Source organism: Strix aluco, chromosome 1 (assembly GCF_031877795.1).
Source record: "Strix aluco isolate bStrAlu1 chromosome 1, bStrAlu1.hap1, whole genome shotgun sequence".
Classification (NCBI taxonomy): domain Eukaryota; kingdom Metazoa; phylum Chordata; class Aves; order Strigiformes; family Strigidae; genus Strix; species Strix aluco.
In genome coordinates, this window is record NC_133931.1 from 157,667,049 (window position 1) to 157,690,997 (window position 23,949).

The following is a 23,949-nucleotide window of genomic DNA, read 5'->3' on the forward strand; positions in this document are numbered from 1 at the left end:
GCAGCAGTCATCTCGGACATGTTAAACATGGGGTGCTCTAACGTTTGGTGGGGCTGCAAATGCTGCTGGACAAAACCTTGCTTTACCCTTTTAATGAAAGCTGCCTTCCTTTGGGAGGCTGTATTATTAAGTGTAGTTGACATTTCACTGTGAGCAAGTTCTGAATAAGCAAAGGGTAAATAGTCACCATTCCAGAGATGATAAAGCTTTGCAATTAATTTTTTTTTTTTTTCTAGAATAGCAGGTTTTAGAGCAGGTAATATGCTAAATTGGTCTTTCATTACTGTAGTGCAGCTGTGTCTCAGCCTCGCCCATTTTATTTATTATAGGAACCATAGGCTGCTAATGTTTTCTGTGCTAAAGCTTTTAGATAAATCCTACTTCCCTAAGTGCATTGAGAAACGCTTACATTCTACTGTTGGAATATGTTGGGGTTTGGTTTTTTTGAAGGCTAAATATTTTGTATTGAGACTATTTTATTTAGTCACTAGAGATGAATTTATTTCTTGATTAAAAATACACAAACCTGAAATTATAGGAAAGAGGAGTGCAAACCCTGGAGTATTGTCTGCCTGTCTAATTTTTTTAATGAAGGATTGGAATAGTGGCAAATACTGTGTGTGGGAATGAATTTATTTGCATGGAGAATTTTCACCTTTTCCTCTGGCGGTGACTCCCAGAAGATGATGTCACCTTGCAGCTCATTGGTTGTGCGGCACCTAGTGCGGGGAAGGGAGAGAAAGATGCCGGCACAAATCTCAGTGGTGGATCTAGGGTGTTTGCGAGCAGTTTTTGATAGAATCTTTGATTAGTATTGAGAATTTACTGCGTGTGGCCATGTCAGGTGCTGGGTCTGTCCTAGGGTGAGGGGATTGAAGAGCTATCAGAGGAATGAGGCGGCTGATCTGCAAGAGGATCTGTGATTGTAAGTTGAAAAATCTGGGTGGAAGGAAAGAGACAGGGAGTGCTGGTTAGACACATTGTGGGAGGATGTGTAGCAGAAAATGCATGCATGAGTAAAAGAAGAAAAGGGAGAAGCATTTGTCTTTGGTAGACTGGAATGATAAAAAATATATTAAGGGCTTTCCTTTGGGGAAGATATTCAGAAATGAGCAAAAATATTCAATCCGTGCAAAGATATTTTCCCTTTGTGGCAATGAATGTGTAGGATTCATTTTTATGCTCAGTTTTACAGTGGTTAATTATGAAGGCAAAATAATATTTTTGTAAGAACTTCACATGTAGAAAATGCTGTTTATTTCTCACTGTCATTTTATTCCTAGGTCAGAGAGAGAGGACAAAGTGAATAATACTGGGCTTTATTTATACATTTTGTGAATTTCTATAAAATGTGAAACAGAGCTGATTAGGAAGTAAATATGCATCCATTCTAATAGTTGTATTTTTATTTAATGTATCCTTTTCTAGACAAAAGCTTTGATGATGAAGAGTCAGTGGATGGAAATAGGCCATCATCAGCTGCTTCAGCCTTCAAGGTTCCGGCACCTAAAAAGCCAGGAAATCCTTCAAACAGTGCAAGAAAGCCAGGATCAGCTGGTGGGCCTAAGGTTGGAGGTAATGTAAAGCTATTCAGATTCTAATCGGTGTTCCCAGAAACCTTGCCAGAGCAGGCACAAATCCGAGAACTTTGGAAGGTGATGTTTAATTCATGACTGCAGTATTTTTGCGGAGCTGAAAACAGTAAGGGACCCTGTTTTACGTAATTATTCATATGTAAAGGTGTGTGCATGTCTGTTTTTGTGAATGTACGTTTAGCCTCTCGTGCTATAAATAAAACTAATATCTGGAGATAGCAATTGTGTTGGTGAAATGAATATATGGGTGTCTTTAGAATCCACACCTCACTGTATATATGAATATACTGTGAAATTCTGTAGTAGGTCTGTGTAGATTAAATTTTTACTGTAGGTCTGCACTGTTTCACGTGGCAGAAGGGACTAGCCATCAACCACATACCTCAACAGAGGTGTCTATTACACCTGAATGACTTCTATTATTATTCTTTAAACTGTTAGAGTATTGTGAAATTGTCTGTGAAAGAGAAAAAATGAGGGCCAAAACACTTGATGGGATTTTTTTGCATGGTAGACTTCAAAGCAGTATAATGATGATGCTTACTAATTATAATCTTTGAACATGGAAATCCGCATTTTTTTAGGGCGGGGGTAATCTTAACAAAAGCAGCTGTTTACTGCTAAGGAAGTGACAGGTTTTTTGATGGTTCATGTACACCTTCAGAAAAATAGGTAATTAAGTGGAAATACACCGTGCTTCAGGGTATGGCTTTTTTATGAATAAGTAAAAGTCTTTTTTTTTTTTTTTTTCATGTTCATATTCATGTAACATTCGCTTATGTGAACTGCAAAGCAAAGATTTGAAAGAAGATACAAGCTGCCTTAAGTATTTTCATGTTAATAAAATATAGCTAATGTTTTGCTAGTTTATTGTTTTTCTAATGTGATCTTCAGAATTCCTAATACAGTTGAAAAGATTCTCATAGGGTGGGATCAACACCGCCATAGTGTAACTCAAAATTGATAGCAGTATGAATCAGAAGGTACCACCTAAAAGACTTCCTAAATTAAGTTATCTCTTGAAATTGACTCTTTGTATTTATTATTACAGAAATAAGTAGTAATAATATTTTAATCTCTTTTAACCTGAAGTGTGGTGATTTTTGCATGCAAGACTAACATGCATTGTACCAAAACTAAATAGTCAGGATTCCTGTTTCTTTCAGTATATGCTTCTTTTAATAGCATTTTATTAAGTATAGATGTTCTTTTAATGTAGAATTGTTTTTATATGTAGACTTTCACTTTACATGCTCTGCAGTATTGTTTTTCCTCCTTTTCATTACACTGTTTTTCCTCTTTTTCCTATATTGCCAAACTTCAAAAAATTAAAATGAAGAAATACACGGAATAAGGACAAAATTTAAGCATACCCAGAACCAGAGCACTTTGGTCATTCCTTGCTTTAGACCGTCCCCTTTCAACTCTGGAAAATACTGAGGATTGTTGACATGTACATCCATTTCCCCTCTTTTTTTATTCTGTCAGTATGTCTGTAGCCAGAACTTTGAAAATTTAGGATTATAATGTTGATTAAATTGTTCTTTGCATGCTTGTCTGTATGTGCATCTATGGCATGGTTCTGCAGACTACTAGGTGTTTGACCATGGAGAATTTTTGCCTTATTTGTAGGAAAGATGTTGTGCCTTGTGTTCTTCACCAAATGGCTGGAAGGTGGAAATTTGTCTTCCAGTCTTCAGTTGTTCTTGACTACCTCTGCTTTTTTCTCTGGCTGTCTACAAGGGAGAAACTTGTACAGGTCAATTAATCTGCTTGTGCACAGCTTTCTCTCATAACTATATGCTTCTTAGTTTAATTCTTCAGGTTTTTTTTTTCCCCTTTCAAATTTTCCTTGAGTTGACCCTCAATCTTTTCTTTTTAGCATTTCCCATTTGTTACCATTGATCAGCAAGGCTATTATCGCTGTTTTCAGTTTTAGCAGCTAGTATTTGTCTTCATTTTACTCCTGCTCATTATTGTTATCTTCCAGTGTTTTTCTCCATCTCCATGCTTATTTTGAGGTTACCAGTGTGTAAACCAGTTCTGTCTAGTAACAAGCTTGCTATCAGATAGAAATGTTAAATGTCTGTGCTATCTAAGAGAGCCTTACCCTTCTGCATAGTGTTTACAAGTCCTGCATCTTCTAGCCTAGTAAAGAACATTAGTATAGAGGCAAAAAGTATTTCGTAAATCAGTCAATCAGGTCATAGTCTCTTCCAGAAGTGAGGAATTTCCCATAATGTTATTCATACGCACTGTGGTAGTAGGTCAGACAAGAGGTCCATATAGTCCACTGCCCCACCTGACAGTAGTTAGAAATAGCTACTAGAGAGATGTACGTGCACAGGGTAAGCGTCTAGAGGGACACTGTCATCGCAGGATAAAAGGCTGGGTTTAGAGAGCTTTACTCCACAGAGAACCATGGTCTTTGAAGAGTCCAGTTAGGACATGCTGTTCTGCTTATCTTGAGACTTCACAGATCTTTGAGGCTACAAACCGATCTTGATGCTCTTTTGCAGCCGCTTTCTGTAGGGTCTGCAGGTGCCTAAAGGACACCTGAGATTTTTCTTCAGCCTCAAAATTGCCATCTTTATGGAGCCAATCTGTGGTTCTGGAAGTTGTCTGCTCTTGCTGATTTATTAAGGCTTTGCCTTATCCTGCAGTCCCAAATCCTGCTCACCACTGCATTCCAAGTCTGTAATCAGTGGGCATGTCATTTCCCACCTTTCTCTTCTAAGCACTGGCTACAGCTATTTCAGTCTCGTAACTTGCTCACCTGATGGCTCTGACACCTGTTGGTCCTGCTTGCCTAAGTCTTCTCTGACTCTTTCATACATATGTGTACGCATATTAAGAAGTTGTCAGCCTTGGAGGAAGAAATAGCAGCAGCTCCATTAACTGTGTTTCTTTTCACAAAAATCTCCCGAGTCATGTCAGTGACAGTCTCGGAGGCCTGGTTTCTTGTCTCTCTCATCAGTCCTTCGCTGCAGTTTCTTCTCTTCAGGCTTCTGTGACCAGGCAGAATTGCTAGTACAGATAGAAATTGTGTTGAGCATAGGCTGAGATTACTGCGACTTCCATTAATTTAAAGTGCCTTTTACATTCTAGGGATCATTTTCCTAGCATATTGCTTTAGAAAGATGTCTCTTCTGATCAGCTGTAGATGACAATAAAGAAAGTACAGCTTTTTCTTGGTTTCAGGAGGAAGTGGAGACTACCCTGTCTTGAGGCTAAGAAAATGAAACCTCTTAGCCATATTGCTTGTTTTCTTTTTTGCTGATATCTGCTGAATTATACCTGAGATGCATGTGTGTGGAGCTTTTCATTATATGAAATTAAGATGTTTCTTATTGAAGAAGTGGGTAATTCCACCACTGACTGGATACTCTGTTCAAGTGAAAGGACCCATCCAGTATACAAGAACAGATTTTTTTCACCATGTTGGGCACTTTCCACTTAATGTAAGAAATGCACTTAGTTAGCATTTCTGAAAATGCAAAGTCATTGTCCAGGAGGGCAAGTGACACATGTATGTACATTAGCAATAGCAGTGTCCTACTTGAGCTGCAATCCTCTCTCCTTGTGCTGGGAATGACTGTGCAAGATCTTTTCCTGTTGGCAGTAGAGATGGGAGAGCTTGTAGCACTTGTGCATTTGGTGACAGGTGGGATTAAGGCTGTAGAAGACAGCTCGCCAGAAAAGTATCAGAGCAGGCAGCCTCAGTGTTGTACTGCCCTGAATCAGAAATCCAGCAGGCTCTCATCTGACTTTACTGCTTGGAGCTGTTCAGGCACTGACCGTCTTGCTTGTGATGAATGAGAAGTGATAGGTCTTCAACGTAATGGGGCAGTGCTTAGTTTGGCGTATTTCTTATTCCATGGTCAATACACTTCCCTGAGTTAGTCCTTTGCCAGGAAACACACAGCTGATCTACTCACTTCTGACACACGTGCTTTCGGCATTTCATTTGAGTGGCAGAACCTCTGGAAGTAGCCCTTTGCTCTAAGGCCTTCTTGCTGATAATGTGCGCCGTGCGTGTTCTGCCCTTCCAGAAATATATGGGCTTTTTCTTGGCAGTCTAGCAAGCAGCTTTTTATTTGTAAGGGACACCATAATTTACAGAACAAAAAGACTTGAGTATGTTAGCCAAATGAACTATATTTTTGTCTCTGCGTTGTTCAAGATCTCTTACAAGTCTTTGGCAAGTTCTCTTGCAAAAGTGAGATCCCTGTTCCAAGTCTTCTAGGGAATTGTTTGCTTGAATACTATTCACAGGCTTTATGTAATCTAGATGTTAGCTGGAAACCTCAGTCGGTACCTCAACAAGAAGACTGGCCTCCTTTCTTTTCCCGAAATGTCAATTTAAGTCAGTAGTCTTTAAAATGGATTAAATGTAGAAATGGTGATACTTCTGTAGAGCCATGTGGCATTTGGAAGTAAAGCTTGCTGATGAAAAGCAATCATGACAGAAGTTTGTATTAACTTTCTGTTGTATGTTTTATGAGAACCTCTGAAGGGCTGGAACTTTATTCTTAGCATCGTCATTTGAAATAAGGTGGACTGTCTACTTTTTGCAGACGTTTTCAGTGGAAAGATACTGTATCGTGTATTTTTACCTGTGGTTTGTTGGCTTTTTTAAACCCATAGTGTATTGGCCTGCTAGTGTTGTTATACATTGCTTATCGTTTAACACTAATAACGTTACACTTTTTGAAACAACCTATGTTGCTTTAGGATGAGTCATCCAGTAACAAACCAGCAAAGGGGATGTTATTAATTTAAATGTCAGAATTATTGTGACTTCTGTTTAAAAAGATATTTGGGAGTAAGAATGTTGTTGATGCCAAGCATGAAGAATATGAAGTGAAACCCCAAGGACATCCAGGATTTTTTTTGCCTATTTAAAAAATATGCACATGCAGAAAGCATTTTTTTTTTTCCCAACATAAAAATTGTGATCTTGCCTTCTTTTCTTAAACCGTTCAAAGGATCTGGTCTTCAGTGAAGACTGCAGCTGTGCCAGTTTGAGGTTTGATGCTGGCATTATTTGAAAGAACCCTCAGTTTCAGGATGGTCTTAATTCTTAAAAAAAAAAAAAAAAAAAAAAAAAAAAAAGGCCCCTGAAATTGATTGCTGAAAAGACGTTAAAAATATCTCCTTTTAGGTAGAAATCAAGTAACTGGAAAACTTGGATGAGCCAGGTGAACACTTTTGGCAAAAGAAGGCTGTGAGAAGTATAATAACACTGTACGTGTTTTTCTTAACTACAGGAACATATTCTTAACTGTAGAAACCTATTCCCAGCTTTAGGAAATCTAGTTTGTCTGTCTGTCTGCAGTGTGTTCTATCAGCATGGTAATGCTTTTTTTCCCCTTCTCATTCATAGCAATACAGCTTTTTGCTGAGAAGTATTAAAATGGTACTGATTTGCTTTTCTTGGCTTTATTTCCTAACAGAAGACATTTTGAAGCGTTTAGAGGCTTTCATAGGAAACAGTTTAAATGGAAAGACTCTGCATAAAAAAAATGTACTGAAAAATAGATACTTGCCTTCTGAAAGCCAGGTGAAGTTAACCTCATTAAAACTACATACTGTAGTTAAGAAACACTTGTTAAAAGGACTTCAGTAATTGTGGAACTGTAAATACAATTTGTTAATGAATGGACTTGAAACAGGGTAAATTCATGCTTGCTATATCGATTGTCTTCAGACTCATGAAGACAGTTCTGTGTTTACTTGCACGAAAAAAACTTTGTAGTAATCAATGCCCAATGTGTTTTGGTTTTTTTTACCTTTCAAGTTTTTCAGAAAATAAATTCAGGAGTCTTCCCTCTATCACTTGTTTAGCCCTCGTTAAGTGATTTCCAAAGTGCTGTATTCGTCATACAAAATAAACTAGGATTTTTTTCCCCCATTGTTTTGTACTGGCCCTTTGCATGACATAAAACTGTTCTGAGATAATCTTGGTCAGCAAAGCATCCCTGACATTCTCTAGTACTTGCCTCCCTGTTTGGTTTCCAGGTGGTTGTGAAATTCAAGGATTTTTCTGCAAGATCCCAGCTGAAATCAGCCTTTTGGTCTTTCTGAGCAGCCTTTGAGATCAGCTTTGGGTATCAGAGTCTGTATCAGAGGATTTGTTACAGAATGTCTGTTTCCTTCCTTGTCCCCACAGTGAATGTCAGTTAACTTCCACCCTGAAAGATCCTTGCCCATGGAATTGCTGGGTTGCAGTCCTGCAGTCGTGAACGGCTGCTATTTTAATGTAACCCAGAGTTCAGAGAAGTAGGAGGACTTGGAATTTTCCCAGTTCTCTGAGAGTCGTTGGATTTTGTTGTTGTTCTTTACTCCCCTGAACGGTGATTCAGGAGAGGGTTTCCTTGCACGTGATGAGTGGTCTGTTCTTGGCCGTTATAAATGCTTGTCCAGTCGCTGGGGTTTCCATTCCTTTAACAGATACTTCCCATTGCAACTGGCCTCAGAAGATGGATTGGAAAATTAACCTTAATGAGGAATCTCAATGAAAATAAACACGATAAATTATAAATATATATGTACATACACCTATACATACCCCTTCAGAGACTATATATATATACACATTCATAATTACTGTTTGTTAGTCTCTGTTTTCTATATGTCACCCAAGGACAGTTGGCAGATAGTTCATACAGTTCATACAGCTTTATTTTGCAGTAATTTCTAGAAGCTTCAATTAGATTGTAGGATTTATTATGTTGTTACAAGCACGATACGGTATCTGATAGTCTTCTCTCAAAAGGCTCATAGCCTAGAAACCAGCTTAGAAATGGATAAAATAGGAAGAAAGCAGCAGTAGAGCAGAAATTAAGCGATCTGAAGATAAAAGCTCACCACACTGTGTAACCTTCTTTAGACACCTCTGCCCTGTGTTCTAGTCCCAAACAGCTTACTAGCAGTCATGGTAGTACCAGGCAGCGATGGGAATAAGGAAGACAACCCACCCCTTGTTTAGTTTGCTAACGTTAGATACTGATTTTTTTTTCAACCAGTAAGAAGGGGAAGCAGTTTGTTTATATTTTCATATGGGTGAGTCCAGAAGGAAAAAAAGGAAGGAGGGAGGAAGAGGCTGGGCTGCAATCAGCTGACCATGCTCCCTTCAGTCCTATGGACTGTGGCTGTGCTGGAGTAAGCAAAGACCCATTCTGAAACATTTCCTGCATTGCTGCTTTGCAAAGTAGCAGGTGTGACTCCTCTTTGTAGGGAGGGGAGCGTGGGAAGTGTCTTAAACCTGGTTCATTTCTTTGGGCAATTCTATATGCTCTCAAATAGAGAGGCAGGGAATGTAGAAGCATAAGACGCAAATTATTTTTATAATTTGAGTAGAGAATTTTCACTAAAAGTGTGAATATTACTTGCGACAAATAAATGTAATGTCCTTAAAAACAGAAAACAATACATTAAAATCAAATCACTTTGACCTTCTGTCCTGCATTAGTGAACTTTTAGAAGTACCAGATAAAAATGTGTTATCTAAAACATAAAAACACTGCATTGTTTGTGATGACAGGAAATGTTATTTCTAATTATTTTTTAATACAACATCTATTTAAATTGTTTCAATAAAAAATGCACAGTTGAATAGAAGTGACAACAGTAATGAAAATACTATTTTTCTGAAACTTACACCACAACTCAAAAATCACGGTATTCCAAACCAGTCTGTTTTGCAACACAAATTATATATGATACAAATGAACTGTTTGTGTTCCTGGTTGTTCTCAGTAATTTCTGTAATGTAAAATAATCAGTGTAATTTTCTTCTTTCAGGTGTAAAACTAGGAACCAATTAAAGTAAAATGTAAATATTATGTTATTAGAAAGCTATATTAAAAACTGAAAATAAGACTAATCATGTTATGCTCATAAAATTAGCATAACTTTAAAACTCACATGTTGAAACTGGACAAATGAGCCAGGGTCTCAAATGTATGTTCTTCTAAATATTTGTGGAAAATGAGTGCCAGTAGAGAAAAAGAATACATGAGTGCTTTGAAAGATGACTGTGTGAGCATGAATGTTGTGCATGAGTTGAAAGATGACTGTATGAGCTTCCAGATGAGTAGAAACAGACATTAATCAATGGTGAGATAAGCCTAAAAGAAATCGGGTATCTCTATTCTTGCTGCTTGTGGAACTGCTTGTTTTTCTCCACACCCAGGGTTTGGTCATATCTAATGTATTCTGTCCAAACCCCATACTAAGTAAAACACTATCGGTATCTTTGTTGTATAACTGTCCTGTTTGGTGTGTGCTTCACAAATGCTTGTGAATTGAATTGATCTTCATAGCATGCCTGTGAAAATAAGAGGTAGTATTAATCTTTTACACCCATGAAGCTGTGCTACATAGGAATGGAGGCTGAAGCTGTTGAAACTGTGAATTCAGTGTTAGTAATCAACTTCAAATACGACTGATTAAATTTCTCTGAGAGTGTAATGTTCAGTAACAATTCCAAAGGAATTTTCATGCTCAAGAGCATCTCCATATTTTAAGGTATTCATGCTGGCACAGTGATCTTCAGTCTCTTCAGTCCACATAAGAAATATTTTGTGCTTCCTCTTAGTACACAAGTCCTGTATTTACTCCAGACTAATGTGGCACACCAGAGGGGTTGAGATGGGGTATCCTAATAGTTGAACACCTTGCACCACCACCTTCCTTGTAAGCATAGCTCCCTCCCAATTTCTTCTTGTCCCTCCTGCTCCTGTTCTTTCCCGGGCTGAGTAATTGTATGGAGAGATCTGCTTAGCATCTCAGTGCTCAGAGACAGCACGCTCACTGCCTGGGTGGAAACCTCTGTTCATGTGCAGTGTCTCTGACATGTTAAGAGAAACGTTACAAAGCAGGAGTGATACAGGTGGGATCTCTGGGGAGTTCTCTAACCATGTCCGCCAAGTTTCGAACATAAGCAGATAAAGTAAGGAATAGAAGGTATTATGAAGGTATATGAAGGTGTTTTGCTATTTTGTTCAGTTCATGCAGCTGTTTCAGCTTTGCTGACTTTCTGGGTTCCTAAGGGACAATGACTTTGGCATTGAAGGAGCTGAGGTGGACAAGTCAGTTCAGAATGAATGTCAGTCACTGGGGCTGAACATGACAGAATTCATCTGTCAGTTTCCTTGAAGTGGCCTTTCTAGCGAAGGCTCTTCTACTCTGCTGAGTCACTTGGTTATAACTTGAATTATCTTCTAAGCTAGTTTAAAACAATGGGAAGGCTTTGTCAGTTAAGGTTCTGCCAAAAAAAAAAAAAAAAAAAAAAAAAGCGCTTATTTGGCTTTAGTGTTGTGTCTGATGATTTAAAAATATTTTTTCCGTCTGAAACTTACTTCAAAAAACTCCGGGGACTTGTGTTAGAACAACTGAATAGGTTTACTGATGCTAATTGTCTGCCCAGTGTCTTTGTCAAAGGCAGTCCATCTTAAGTCAAAGACATTTTAATTTAAGTTAATAAATCATGAACTGCAGTGGCTTAAGAGACTGGTACATGTCCCTTCTGCTGTTTCTCTCCCCCTCCTCTCTCCCCTATGTGCAGGTAATAACTACCATCAGACAGATGTGTTGAGCAACCCAATAAGGTAATCTCCCAGTGGTTTCCTAAATTGTATTTGTGAGGTTTCTCTGGTAGGCAAGGTGTGTGCTTGCAAAAACACTAGAAATTTAGACAAGTTTATAAAAAACAGTGAGGTTATTGAGGATGGGGAGTTATTTGTTTCCAGATGTAATTGTGTTTTTTCTCAGAAAACAAACACAAGGTACCTGTTACTCTGTTGATGAAAATTTTTGTCTAAACTAAGATCGCTACAGCTTGTCATGGTTTGGTCTTCCACCGAGTTTTATTGGCAGAGCTGTCACAATTAGCAGTGTGATCTGTTTTTTAACTTGTATAGCAAAGACAGTAAGGGATGATAACAGTTAGACCAGAACAATTATGCATTGGCTGGTACATATTATGCTGTGAGTAGAACTTGGTACAAGTTATTACACTAACATGATTTTATTTAAATTAATCTAATTATATCCATCCTAGAGGATTTACCAGTGTAACTATCTAAAAGTAAATCTGCCTTGTTTACCAAAAACAACTTGTCTAATGTTGATCCATGTGTTTTTTACTAGAGCAAGTGCTGCTACTTTGTGGCTCTCAAAGGTTTTCCTAACTTAAGCAGGCAACCTGAAGGCATCTATACTAACTAACTCTTAGTCACCTGATGAAAGAACACATCTGTGCTTTATTCAGGTATCTGAGACTGAAGCATAGTTCTTTGCTTGTCTTATGGGAGGTTTTTATTCAAGTTTCTTGATTAAAATCCAAAGATCAGACTTTCAAACATGGATATAAGAACATTTAGAGCACTGATGTAATTAAGGTAAGACCACCAATGTGGTCTGTTAATATGTCAAGTTGTGTGTATACACACAAATCAAATCAGATTGCTTTGGATGATGTAGCAGTTCAAAACATGAAGAGAATTTTCAGATATTCTCAGTCTCAATCTTCAGCTACTTTTTTAGACATTTGGTTCATGTTTTACAGAAGCAGAATTGTGAAAAGTGTATATGAAAATATTATTCTGGACTGTTTTATTAACTGTAGCAGTAATCTTAAGATACTTGGAAAGATAAAGAGATTCCTTACTGAGCTGCTGAGATTCAGTCTATACATAGGGCTTTATCAGAGTCATTATCTTAAAGTTCACCTTTGCCATCTCAGAGGTGGTAATTCAGATCATGAAGCACTGGTAACTTCCTCCCCCACCCCCCAACAGATACCATTTTAAAAGTAAGCTGTCAGTTTTATCACATAGTAATAAGGGCTGACCCAAAAATAAGTAGAATTTGCAAAGACTATCTGAGAGCTACAGACGATTCAGGAAAAATTCTGGGTTCAGAGACATGACAAACAGCAGAACGTATATTCAGAGAAAGAATTAAATATGACCTTTGCAAAGATTGGGAACAGAATTTGGTTACTGAGCACTGTCTCTGTCCATTGCAAGTACTGTGCTAAAGAACTTTGTTCACAAACAAGTAGGTTTTGTGTCTTTGTAGTTGATAGGGTTTCCAAAAATAGGTTGCTGTAAACTATTAATTTATTTGTAGCTTGTGTGGGTGCCTTTGCTTGTTTGTTTGCATCGGTACTTTCTTCAGGTTTTGGGTTTTTTTCCCCTTGTGTTTAGTGGTAGGCTGTCCATCCTGCTAGGTTGCCTTTGCAGTTGTCCTTCCTTGAACTCATTTTATTTGAGTATTGCTCTACTCCCTTCAGCCTATATTTAGGCTTTCAGCAGCTGTACTGTTTTAAGCTGCATGGAGTAATTTCCTTCCCTATCTCCACTAACTCATTTGTATCCCGAGTCATCCACTGGATTGTGCTACCATGGTGTTTATATGGCCCCACAGTGGGGAACTTGCTCATTGAAACTATTCTTCTTGGCCAGTGTATTTTACTCTCAACTTAGCCACTCCCCGTTGTGATTTACTATTCAGCTGTAGCTGTGCTAGAATGAGGGAGGTCAGTAGGAGTGAGTGGGAGTTGCCAGTTAACCTGTTATACGAAAAGCTGAGTAAGTACTTGAGCTTATCCTGTCCACTTATCCTACACTGAGCTGAAGCTGCTGTCCATTCCTAATTTACAGCTGATTGGTTATTATCCTACAAAACCAAAAGGGTAACAGTACTTTTTTAAAATCTAGAATGATCTGCATCTTCTGCTTCAGTCTCTGATAGATAAGAAGTGAAGCTTTTGAATTAGTTGAGATGCAGGTGTAGCTTTAGTTTTTGGGGTGTTATTTTTTTTTGTTTATTTCAGAAAAAAATTGTAATCCACATCATCTTACTTTAGATGCATTGCTTGGTAAGATACTGTTATTGCATGCAGAGGGATAAAAGACATTTGTATAATGGTACCCTTTTCAAAGTTTACTGCCATTTAATTTGTGATTCATGTCGTATCAGAAAACGGTTATGAATTTTTTAGGGAAGTGTTTTGAGAAAAGCATTTAAGAACAAAAAGTGAAATAAAGTTTTAGAGTTTGTGTACTTTTCAGTTTCTGTAGTGCTTTTGAAATTCTCTTTTTTTACTGGGAAATTTTTCTTCTGAAATTCTTGTCAAAAGACCCACAGAAGTAGGAAAAACTGAATTGGACTAGTAAAGACATGCTACCAAATACAAATTGAGTAATTTTGTTTTACTTTTAGACCAGCGCTTGTATGCTTTGATTAAACAGTTCTTTGTTTCAAAACAAAAATACCAGTCCAGTATTTTTTATTCTCACAACATCTTTCTTCTCAACTGTATAGCATTGTCCCATTGTTTTGTCATCCCATGATATACAGCTTTGTAGATACTAGTGGGGGGAGCATCATAGAGGTAGAACAAGTGAGTAGTCCAATATTGTTGTGATATGATGGGAAGATTTCAAATGTTTCAGTCAGAAGAGGGGAAGAACTCAACCACGGGGAATAAGTTCCTGGGTGAGAAAACTAATTCTGAAAAAAAAACGGGCAATTTCTTCACTTGCATCCAGTACCCTTTCTGGTGTTGAGCTATTCACAATGCTGAACTCAAAGCCTTGTGATTGGAAAAATCCTTCTTCAAAAAAAGACTCCTAGGGCCTCACAAAGTGTTCGAAATCCTTAAATTTAACTTACGAAAATGTCATCTCTCTTAGTAGTCTGCAGGAAGTGAGGGGTTAATTTCCTTTGCCTCCATCCCCAGACACAACAAAATTAAATTAAAAAAAAGATGCTGTAGAAGTTTGAGGTGCTTAAGCTGCTGTGATTTATTTTCATAGCAAGTTTATTTGTTATGTTAGTAGATTCCCACCAGCTTCCTGAAGTGGAACTTAGGCTTCCAGCTCTCTCTGTGAGTCTGTCTAACCAGGGTGCTTGAAGGATAAGAATAAGTAAAGGTTAGGAATGAAAACTAATAAATAACATAGATAACAAACCACACAAGGCATTTCTCTGTCTCCTTCAGATGTGTTTGTCTTCTGGGTCTCAGTGGAGGGAGACCCAGTCGGATTCAGTGGGCTGAGTCGAAAGGTAGGGTAATGTAAATTGCACTCATGTAAGAAAAAGCCAGTTGATGAGGCTCTGGATTTTAGTTATCTTCTGGGCACTTAAAGGATCATGTGTTCTGTTGATAAAGTTAAGAACATGCATTATTCAGTGGAAGGCATTACCACTCCAGAGAGATACTTCTAAGAAATTTTTAATCACATCTTGGTCTGAGAGGGTAAGCAACAACAACAAAACAGCTTATCAAAGGATGCCTGCTCTGTCAGATATGCCAGTTTTGAGTCTGAAGGCAGTACTGTCTGAAACGAGAATTTTGTAAAGCTCTGCTCTTGCTTTTGCGGAGGGGAGTCAAGCCTTACAAAAAAAGCGCATGAGTTCTTTGAAGGCATCTACATGTCTGTGACTATTATGTGTCTTGTTAGCATAGTAAAAGACTTCCTTCTGAATTGGGAAGCAGTGAGTTGAGTTCTGTCATTTTTTGCTTAGTCTCTAATGAAACAGTGACCCAGTGAATCGGTAAACATACCAACCAAGAGTTTGGGAAAAGAAGGGAAGGGTTGAACACTGGTTTTCCTCCTCTTGCAGTATAGGCTTTGACTTGTATACAATACAAAGAGAAGACAGTTGCTTCACACTTCAGTAGAGGAGGAGAAAGATTAGTGAAATATTAGTGAATGTGCTTTTAGAGATAACTTTCTTGAAGTGTCACCTGCAAAGAAACAACCTTTTCTACTACCAGACAAAGAGGCAGTCAATTTTCTGGGAGTATTAATTTTAAAAGAAGAGTGGTCTGTAGAAGTGAACTAGTTGTTGAGATTGGGGAAGGTGGGAAATACCACTTCCCTGCGCTATGTCAAATGGTTTTTGAATAGTAGTCCCTCTTTCTCTCTTTAAAGTCAGAAATTGTTGTTCCTTAGGTAAAGGCTGTTCTCTTCTTGAATGATGTTAAGGTGCTAGAAAACTTGTTATGTACTCCGTGCAATTTTCTGATTTTAAGTGTGATATTTTAAGGCAGACTGAAGACAACACCACCTACTTATTTAGCAAAGGCAACTTCATCCCATTTTAATCTCTATAATATACAGGAGTGCACCAAGAATACTTGAAGTCCAAACATTTTCTGTTTTTTATGTTAGTGGCCTATATGTGTCAATTCTCAATATTTTGATTTCTGAAAGCTTATTCCCTTGGCAGAAAATTCATAAGTAATGGATGGGAATGCAAAGTACTTTCCTTCCCTGCTTTAACAGTGACGTTGGGGTATTTATGTAACTGAATAATAATACAGGACTTGTATAAACTGTTAACTGGAGGGGGTTTTTTGCCTCTAGTGTCACAGGATCACTGTAGTCTTAATATTTTATCAGGTTGCAAAGAACCATGTAGTATGGGCTTCATAGAGGTTTACTGTGTCATGACTAACACAAATGGGTTAGGTTTGACTAAAACAATTTTGCTGAGAACAGAAACCTTTTATGAACTGTTTATACAATATTAAATGTTTAAAATAAGTTCTTAGTATGAAAACTGTGTTTTAATCTTTAAAAATTAGGTTTTCTGGTAACCTTTTGGTGCTTAAGCTTTCTTTTCCATTTGTTTTTCCTGCGTACGTACTGCATATTGACTGTGGTTATTTTGGTACTATGAGACTTAAATGTTGGAGCATTCTGGGAGGGACAAATGAGGTTATGAATTGAGCATCCAGGTAGCTCTTTGTACCATGTAGTTCACCATGATCCCCATATGCCAAATTATTGCTCCTCAAGGTTTTGCTCCACAAAATTCTGCTTTGACTGGGGCATCCTCCCTTTTAGGAACTGTACAAGTTTGTGTGGCAGAAGGGTGTGTTCTGGATGTAAACGGGATCTTCCCCTCTTCCTTTTCTTAGCTGGTCATGAGGGACCAGCTGGTCATGTCTGGAGGGAGAAGAAATAGGCAATTACAATTTCTTCTTTCCCTTCTGGCAGCTATTGGCAATTATGACAGATGGTGTTGGAGATACATATGTAGAAGTGTGTTACGTACAGCATCTCTTTACAACATCCCTGAGCTAAGGCTGTCAAAATCTGTTAGATGTTCGTGTAGGCAGGCACCATGTCCAAATTTTGCCAGATATCACTTCAGTGTTTTTACACTAAGCAGCCACAAAGGCGTGTGAGAGATCTTGTTCTGCATAGGGGTGTTGAGATCCAATAAATTTGTGTGGTGGACCCTAATGTTTCCAAACTGCACAGGTAGGTATACAAACACAGCAGACATAATTCGCTGCATTATAAATAGATCAGGGACTGTAAACCATGAAATGTTGTTTGGTTTTTTTTTTTTAAGAGTGCAGCCACCAAGGGTTTGATTCATCAGGAAGTCCTGGCATTTTGTTTTAGTTGACCACTCAGCCTTAACTACTTTTTCCTCATGGTTTTCACTTGTTCTGTAGTTAATACAATACATGTCTTCTCTGCCTAATGCCTCCACTTCAGCTGTGCTCTGCAAGTTAGGGAGGACCCTCTTCCATCTAGCTTGGTGGCCTCACTTTGAAAGAGCTGAGACAAGACCCTTATTCCTGAGTGCTCATTTGCTTTAAGAGAATTTTTTTTCTTCTCAAGAAGGAAATGTTCTACTGGACTGATAATCGCCATGCAGTTAACTTGTCTTGTCATATTACCTGTCTGGTTCGATTACTGAAGACACTTACGGATTGTGCCAATCGTACTTGGAGTTTTGAGCTTGTATGCAGCCTGGATCTGATGACCACCTTCTTTGATTTGATAGCAAACTTGAGTTCATTGCTTTTAAAAAATGGGCTTTCTTGGTAACTGTAGTATTTGCAAGAAAGTGAAATGCAGACGCTGTTTTAAAACCATTATGGTTTTTTTAGAGTTACTTTACTTTCTACCCACAATTTTAATGAAATTTGGCAAGTCTGAAACCAGCAGGTTACCTGTTAGTATTCTTCCCTGATCCTTTTGCTTGAGTTTTGGGGCATCTTTGCAGTTATGTGAGAATAGTTCCATTGTTTACTGTGCACAGAAGTAACTGCCCTACTACTTGCATGGCTGTCATGGAAGCTTTTGGAGAGAAGGCGTTTTTGGTATGATAGTTTTTTAGTACTGTGTCTGGAAGGCTCTTTGGAGCTTCCTCCAGGTGATACAATCCTGTGGAACACCCATGGGGATGAGTTCCAAGAAGGAGGCTGCCAATCAGTGGAGTTCAGATTTTGCTCTTAACACAAATTCCCTTGACCGTGTCCTTGCTTTTGTTGTTGAAGTTCTCAGAACTTTAAGACTTAAGAAATGCACCTCACACTTCTTAGCTCCTCGTGAGAATACTGGGAAGCACAAGGTAAATGGATCATGTAGGGCTACTATGCAAGATCTAAAAAAAAAGAAAAAAAAAAAATCCCCAAACAAATCCCCAAACTTTCAGGGCTGATTGCTTGTGGCACATGTGTTAAGGTGAAAATTCATCCTGAGGAGTTCCATTTAATGACAAATAATTCTTGCTTTGGTAAATAATGTGAAATTCTATGCTTTATTTGGGAACATTTGTATTATCAGGATGCAGGTTTCAGAATTCTGTGCAAACAGCTGCTAGAGGACTGTTACACTAAATATGTTTCCAATTAAACACAAAAATAAAAATTAAACCATTAAATTTGTCAAATTGAAAACTGCTCAGAATTGTTCATTTTGGGAAAAAAAAGGTGTTTTAACTTTTATTCATGGTGAAATCCGAGTTCAAGGTCTTGCAAATTTGCACATGATGAATGTGTAGGATTTTTGTAAGTTATATTAAATGTTTGAAAATAGGTATTGTGAAAGATACTTGTGTCAATTTGAAAACCTCAGCGTACATTGCATACTGTTGTAACAGTATTTTATGTTTACCTAGGTTCATCTAAAGAAGGAGGAGCTGGAGCTGTGGATGAGGATGATTTTATTAAGGCATTTACAGATGTTCCTACTGTACAGGTAAGATGCTGTGTATACTCATACTTGTTTTAGAAAGATGCTATTTGCAATATTACGTGTTAGCCTACTTTTAAAACTTCTGTGATTTTACAGTCTTGTAAGGAAGTGTTGTTACTTTTTCTTCTTTCTGAATTTAGAGTCTCCATGGAAAGGTCTTTACTTTTTCCAGTTAGTTACCAAAAAACCTACCTTTTCTCTACTGTCCTACTAATTATTATCACATTGTGTTTCAGCTAAAATCCAGTATTGCCTTTCTTAATCTTTTCCAGGGAGCTACTGAAAATAATTGTGTGTTTTAGTTATAGTAAGAAAAAGATTTCCATAATGTTTGGAAAATTTAGGACTGCAATTTCAAGGGATAATCAAGTAATAATAATATGGGAAAATAATGTGAAAAGCAAGAATTGTATTTTTAGATGTGCCTGAATTGTAATGATGCATGTCTGGCATACATGTCTTCATCTCTAGCAATACTTCAAAAAAAGAAATCTAGTGCCTTCTTTGAATAGTAATGGATTCTGAGTTCTTAGTTGAAAGATCAGATTTTAATTACTATTCTGGAAGTGTGGGAATTGCACATATTTTTGGTACTTTCACACAGCTGAGTCATTTAACATGCTTGTATCTTCCTAGACCTATTTTGAATAAGTTTTCCTTGAGCAGTTGAGGTGTGGAAGGCAGCTGAAAACTCAGTAAGCCATAGTTCCCAAATACCAGAAGGATTTTGCATTACTCCCTTTTCTTGATATGTACTTTTGTTCTGTTTTTATTTCCCAAAATGACAGCAAAGTTATTTGTTAGATCTCTCTCTGTAGGCAGAAATACTGTCTGCTTTTATGAAGGAACACTATCTCCATGATCCCTGTCATATCAAGGAAATCTTTGTCTTACACTGTAGGAGCTTTATGTTTCTTTGACTCTCCAAACTGTTAAGAATTCTTTGAAGGGCAAAAACATGGAGCTCTTAATATTATTTATCCCCATTATGTTGAACAGAGCCATATTCCACAGCACAGAAAATGTGCTGCATGTGGTTCAGTGCCTTAGTACTTGCAGTCCCAAGCAGAGTTCTGTAATCACTCAAGTTGGTTAATAACATTGAAGAACAAAAGTGGTGTAACTATAGGTTGTTGAGCAGCACGTGTGATTTTTTTTCTCTCTGACTGATGAATGACCTAGGGAGGTAGGTCATTCCTACCTAAACTGCAAGAGATGGAGGAGAAAGACACAGTTGTCCTCACTAATCACACCCGCGTTGAGGTGAGGAGGCAGGGGAGAAATGTGTAACTGACCCCAAAATAACCTATTTGTTTCAGGGATGAGAATGTGAGAAACACCTACTGACCAGGCAAATAAAAGGTTTTGTTTTTCTTAGTATCCTTAGGAATAATGACTTCCTGCTGTCCAACTTCATGCTTCTGGTTGTGGACAACCTCCAATCTTTAAAAAAAAAAAAAAAAGGCAGGTGCCATGTTCTGAGACTGTTAATTACTAAGGAAAAGTTTCTGTACTAGACCCTGTGAAGAAAGAATGTTTATGACCTGTAATTTGCCAAATTATTCTAAAAGCAAAGGAAACTTGTTAGAGTGGGAATTGTTTGTACATTATTGGGCCCATTCCTGCATCTTTCTGTTTTCATTAGCAGCCTCACTGAAAGTAAGGAAGGGAACTATGTTTTAGAAAAACTGATTCAATTCTGAGTCAAGATTAAGTGCATCTGAATTAATCAAGTAAATTGAGGTTACTTATGGTGTGTGTATGTTTAAGTCATTCTTAAAAGCCTTCAGTGGTAGATCTGCCTTTCCAGTAACCTGTTCCAGTGACTGCACTTCATTAATGTTTTAGGAATATCATACTGTTTACTCATTAGTTTGTGATTCCCATATTTGAAATACTTTCCATCTGCATAGTTGTTACTCTTATTTGTCTTTGAGCTTTTAATTTTTCTGTCTTTGGTGTTGCACTTATGTTTAATGATGCGTGTGTATGTTGCCCTCTAATGGATAACAGCAGTTTATGAAGAAGATGGGTGATTTTGAGATGTAGTCTGATGGATCTGTGTGCCAAAAAGACTACTACGGTGAGAGGATTGTGCCTTCATATTTCAGATTATAACCATTTATTTTTACAACTTCGTTTATTTGCCTTTGCTTAAAGTGAAGAAAATTCTGCATTCAAGTTGTTAGGAGTAACTCTCATTAATAGCTAAAATTTGTTTCAAAACAAATTTAGTTGTTTTTATAAGTGGGAACTTATGACCAAAATAATGTATATATCACTGACTGAACACAGAATTTCATCTTGGCCTTCTAAAAGCATATTTAATCAAGGGCAGGGAGAAAATAAATTATTAAAATATTACCTTTTATTCCTCTAAAACTAATGTAGGTATGGACAACCTTGACAATTTGGGATTTTTCAGTGGAATTACATTTTTAATTTCATGACAAGATAAAATTATGCCATTTATTACATTCCTTATTACAACACCAATTTGAATAGCAGAAATTGGTAGATCCAATGCTGTTTGTGCCAGGTAATTAAAGAAAATAAAATTCTTTGCCTGGACAGGCAAGTAGGGTGGACGTAAACTCATGTTGCTTCTGTTTGTCTATTGCCTAGCATGTTTTACTTCCGTGGCAGTAACTACAGCACATGGTCTCTGATAACACATAGGCTGACAACAAAAAATGTCCTGTTTTTCAGGATCTACTCAATGAGACATCTTACAGAAGGTATTTGTACCTTGACCAGAACCTCAGACTAAGCTTCAAGCATACACTGAACAGATGTTAGTTAGCTGCCTCCAAAAGGCGTGATCCTGCTTCTCTTGGTGTTGCACTTCATGTCTTTGTGATAAATTGGCATAGGCTGCTGAGTTGGCAGAGAAGTTTTTGCCTTTCCTCTTGTAGGGTTAGCTTTTTGTATGTAAGGCCCTGGACTGGGAAGGAGACAGGGTAAGGTGGGTGATGGTTAAAGGGGAGCCTGAGGAGGTTGAATGGTCTCACGAATTCTGATGGCATTAGGGTCACTGTAATATGAAACCACATCTTTGGTTATCCAGTGACTACTCCCTTCCACTTTTTAAAAGGAGAATAAGAATTTTCTTTGATAATGGAAATTAAATTTGATTAAAATGCTTACCGAGACACATGTAGTATTTATTCTTAATAGTATGGTACAGCTAGAGTTAGCATCAGAGTAAATAGTGTTGTGTAACAAGTATTAAACGCTACCAGTATACACATGTATATTAAATGGTGATACAAAACTCAGGTTTGATTTTTGTGGACAACAGTAGAAAGTCTGTTACGCCGGGACCCATTTTTTTCATGAAATAATTTACTCTTTTTTAATAAGTTGTTCACCAGATGTTTATGATTTCTAATGAAGAAGAAAATAGTAATAATGAGGAATAGCTTTTTGGTTTTTATGGATATAGTTGTGTTGCCTGTAAAGAACTGCAGAGCTGCTTCCACAGTGTACATTGGAAAAGCTTAAACAGCTGCGTGGTAATGAAAATTTCAATTTTGTTGGTAAAGCATATTCAACAATTGTTTTCTGTATAATAGTGAAGCTGGCCTGGGTATATGAATTCATCTGTTCCTACCCTGTTTATCCTACAAACCAGATGTGCAGGTGTTTTAGAGCATGGATATCTTCCAGCTCCTCAATATTCCAGCATGAAATATAGAAGCCTCCATAACTATGTTCTGTTAAAGCACTGGAACAAAAGTAGATGTCAATAGAGTCAAGCTCCCATATCTACTGTAAGTTAATTTGAAATGCTCAGGAAATTGGAAAACTAGACTGTACTTGGAATAACTCCTGTAGTAATTTCAAGTTGCCCAGGAAAATAAGATATTTTATAGAAAATTCAGTTCAGCTTAACTGTAAGATGGAAGAAAGACGGTCCTAAATTCCTTGTTTCCTCTACATGCTCTGTGCTCTTGCACATGCAAAATTATGTCTTGGACTTAAATAATGAGGGAGCATCAGGCACTACTGTTTAGGTGCTATAGAAGTTACCATGCTGGCCTCCAGCTTTCACTCTGGAAGGGTATGAGTGTCCTTGAAGTCCTGAATCGTATCTGCCACCCCCATGTGAATATCTTAGATATACCAGATGCCTGTGTATGGGCAACTGAGTTTGCCCGATGTGTTTATGTAAACAACTTTGGATCCAAAAAATTGGAAATCTTTAGCTGATAATGCATTTTTGAAAAAACTGGCCAGATCAAGTTTCTGGTTAGTAGTTTGCTTCATATCCTCTTCAACTTGTTCTCAGTCTGAGGAAGAAAAAACCTTTAAATTTTGCATATGCTGTGGAAGCAGAAAAGATCATCCGATGGCTTATGTCCAGGAGACTGGAAGGGAAGTCAGTTTATTTCTGACATTAATAATATATTTTCATTACTATTCTTTTTTTATTTTCTTGTTTGTTGTACGTGTACAGTTATCAATAAATGTGTTAATTCATGTATTACCAAAGAGTGACGGATGCATGATTGGATTGGTCAGGCTTCAATTTTGCTGGAGTTACTGTGTAGTGAGACAAGAACTCCGACTGGAGGCTGCTCCTTACATTTATTTACTGAGTGCATAAGTTAATAAATTATAGTCTTGGAGTAATAGTACATACAGAAGCTATTGAAGCTTTTAATTTATTTTTTTCAGACAAATTTTTATTTTACTGTTGACTAGCAGCCCAGTTAGGTCCTCACAGAGCCATGCACTCTTGTAATATGAAAGAGAGGCCCTGCTCCAAAAGAGTTGCATCGGGTTAAAAATCTGTTGGTTGAGTTTCAGTGTAATAGTGAGTATGAAAATGAAGTTGAATTGCAGTAATATTGCAGCAGATTATCTAAAACCTGTGCTTGTTTTGAATTACTTCTTTTTAAATGGAGTTAATGAAATTCTGGGTGTGATTAGCTCATCACACAAGTGAAAGGTGAAATCTTGAGGAAGAAGTTGATTCTTCAGCTTTTCTTTTAATGAATATTCACTACTTGGTGATATCCTCAAAGATTTGCCTTAAGATGCCCATTTATACCTCTTAACACAGTTGTCTGGAACTTTGGGGGCAAGATTATCAGAATTATAATTGTATATTCAGTCTGCTCAAGCTGTTTTCCTTCATCAGTTTACCTGGGATATTAACAATATAAATTTTCTGATTTTTTTTTTTAATGCTTCAGATCTATTCTAGTCGAGAACTTGAAGAAACATTGAACAAAATCAGGGAAATTCTCTCAGATGACAAACATGATTGGGATCAACGAACTAATGCGGTAAACTTTTTATCTGGTTTCAGGTTTGGGTGGGTGTAT

At 37.5% G+C, this 23,949-nt stretch overlaps 1 protein-coding gene across 49 annotated transcripts in view; it reads left to right on the forward strand.

Moving 5' to 3' along the window:
* CLASP2 (cytoplasmic linker associated protein 2) overlaps positions 1-23,949 on the forward strand; it is a 154,067-nt gene that overhangs the window by 59,298 nt on the left and 70,820 nt on the right. For 42 of the 49 annotated variants that reach the window (XM_074841960.1, XM_074841953.1, XM_074842032.1 and 39 more), the window contains 3 exons: positions 1,429-1,575; positions 18,540-18,619; positions 23,818-23,910. In XM_074841960.1, coding sequence (XP_074698061.1) covers positions 1,429-1,575; positions 18,540-18,619; positions 23,818-23,910 — 320 coding nt within the window. Of the gene's footprint in view, positions 1-713; positions 926-1,428; positions 1,576-18,539; positions 18,620-23,817; positions 23,911-23,949 lie in introns of those variants that run through there. The other 7 variants (XM_074842292.1, XM_074842270.1, XM_074842280.1 and 4 more) reach the window with 3 other exon arrangements.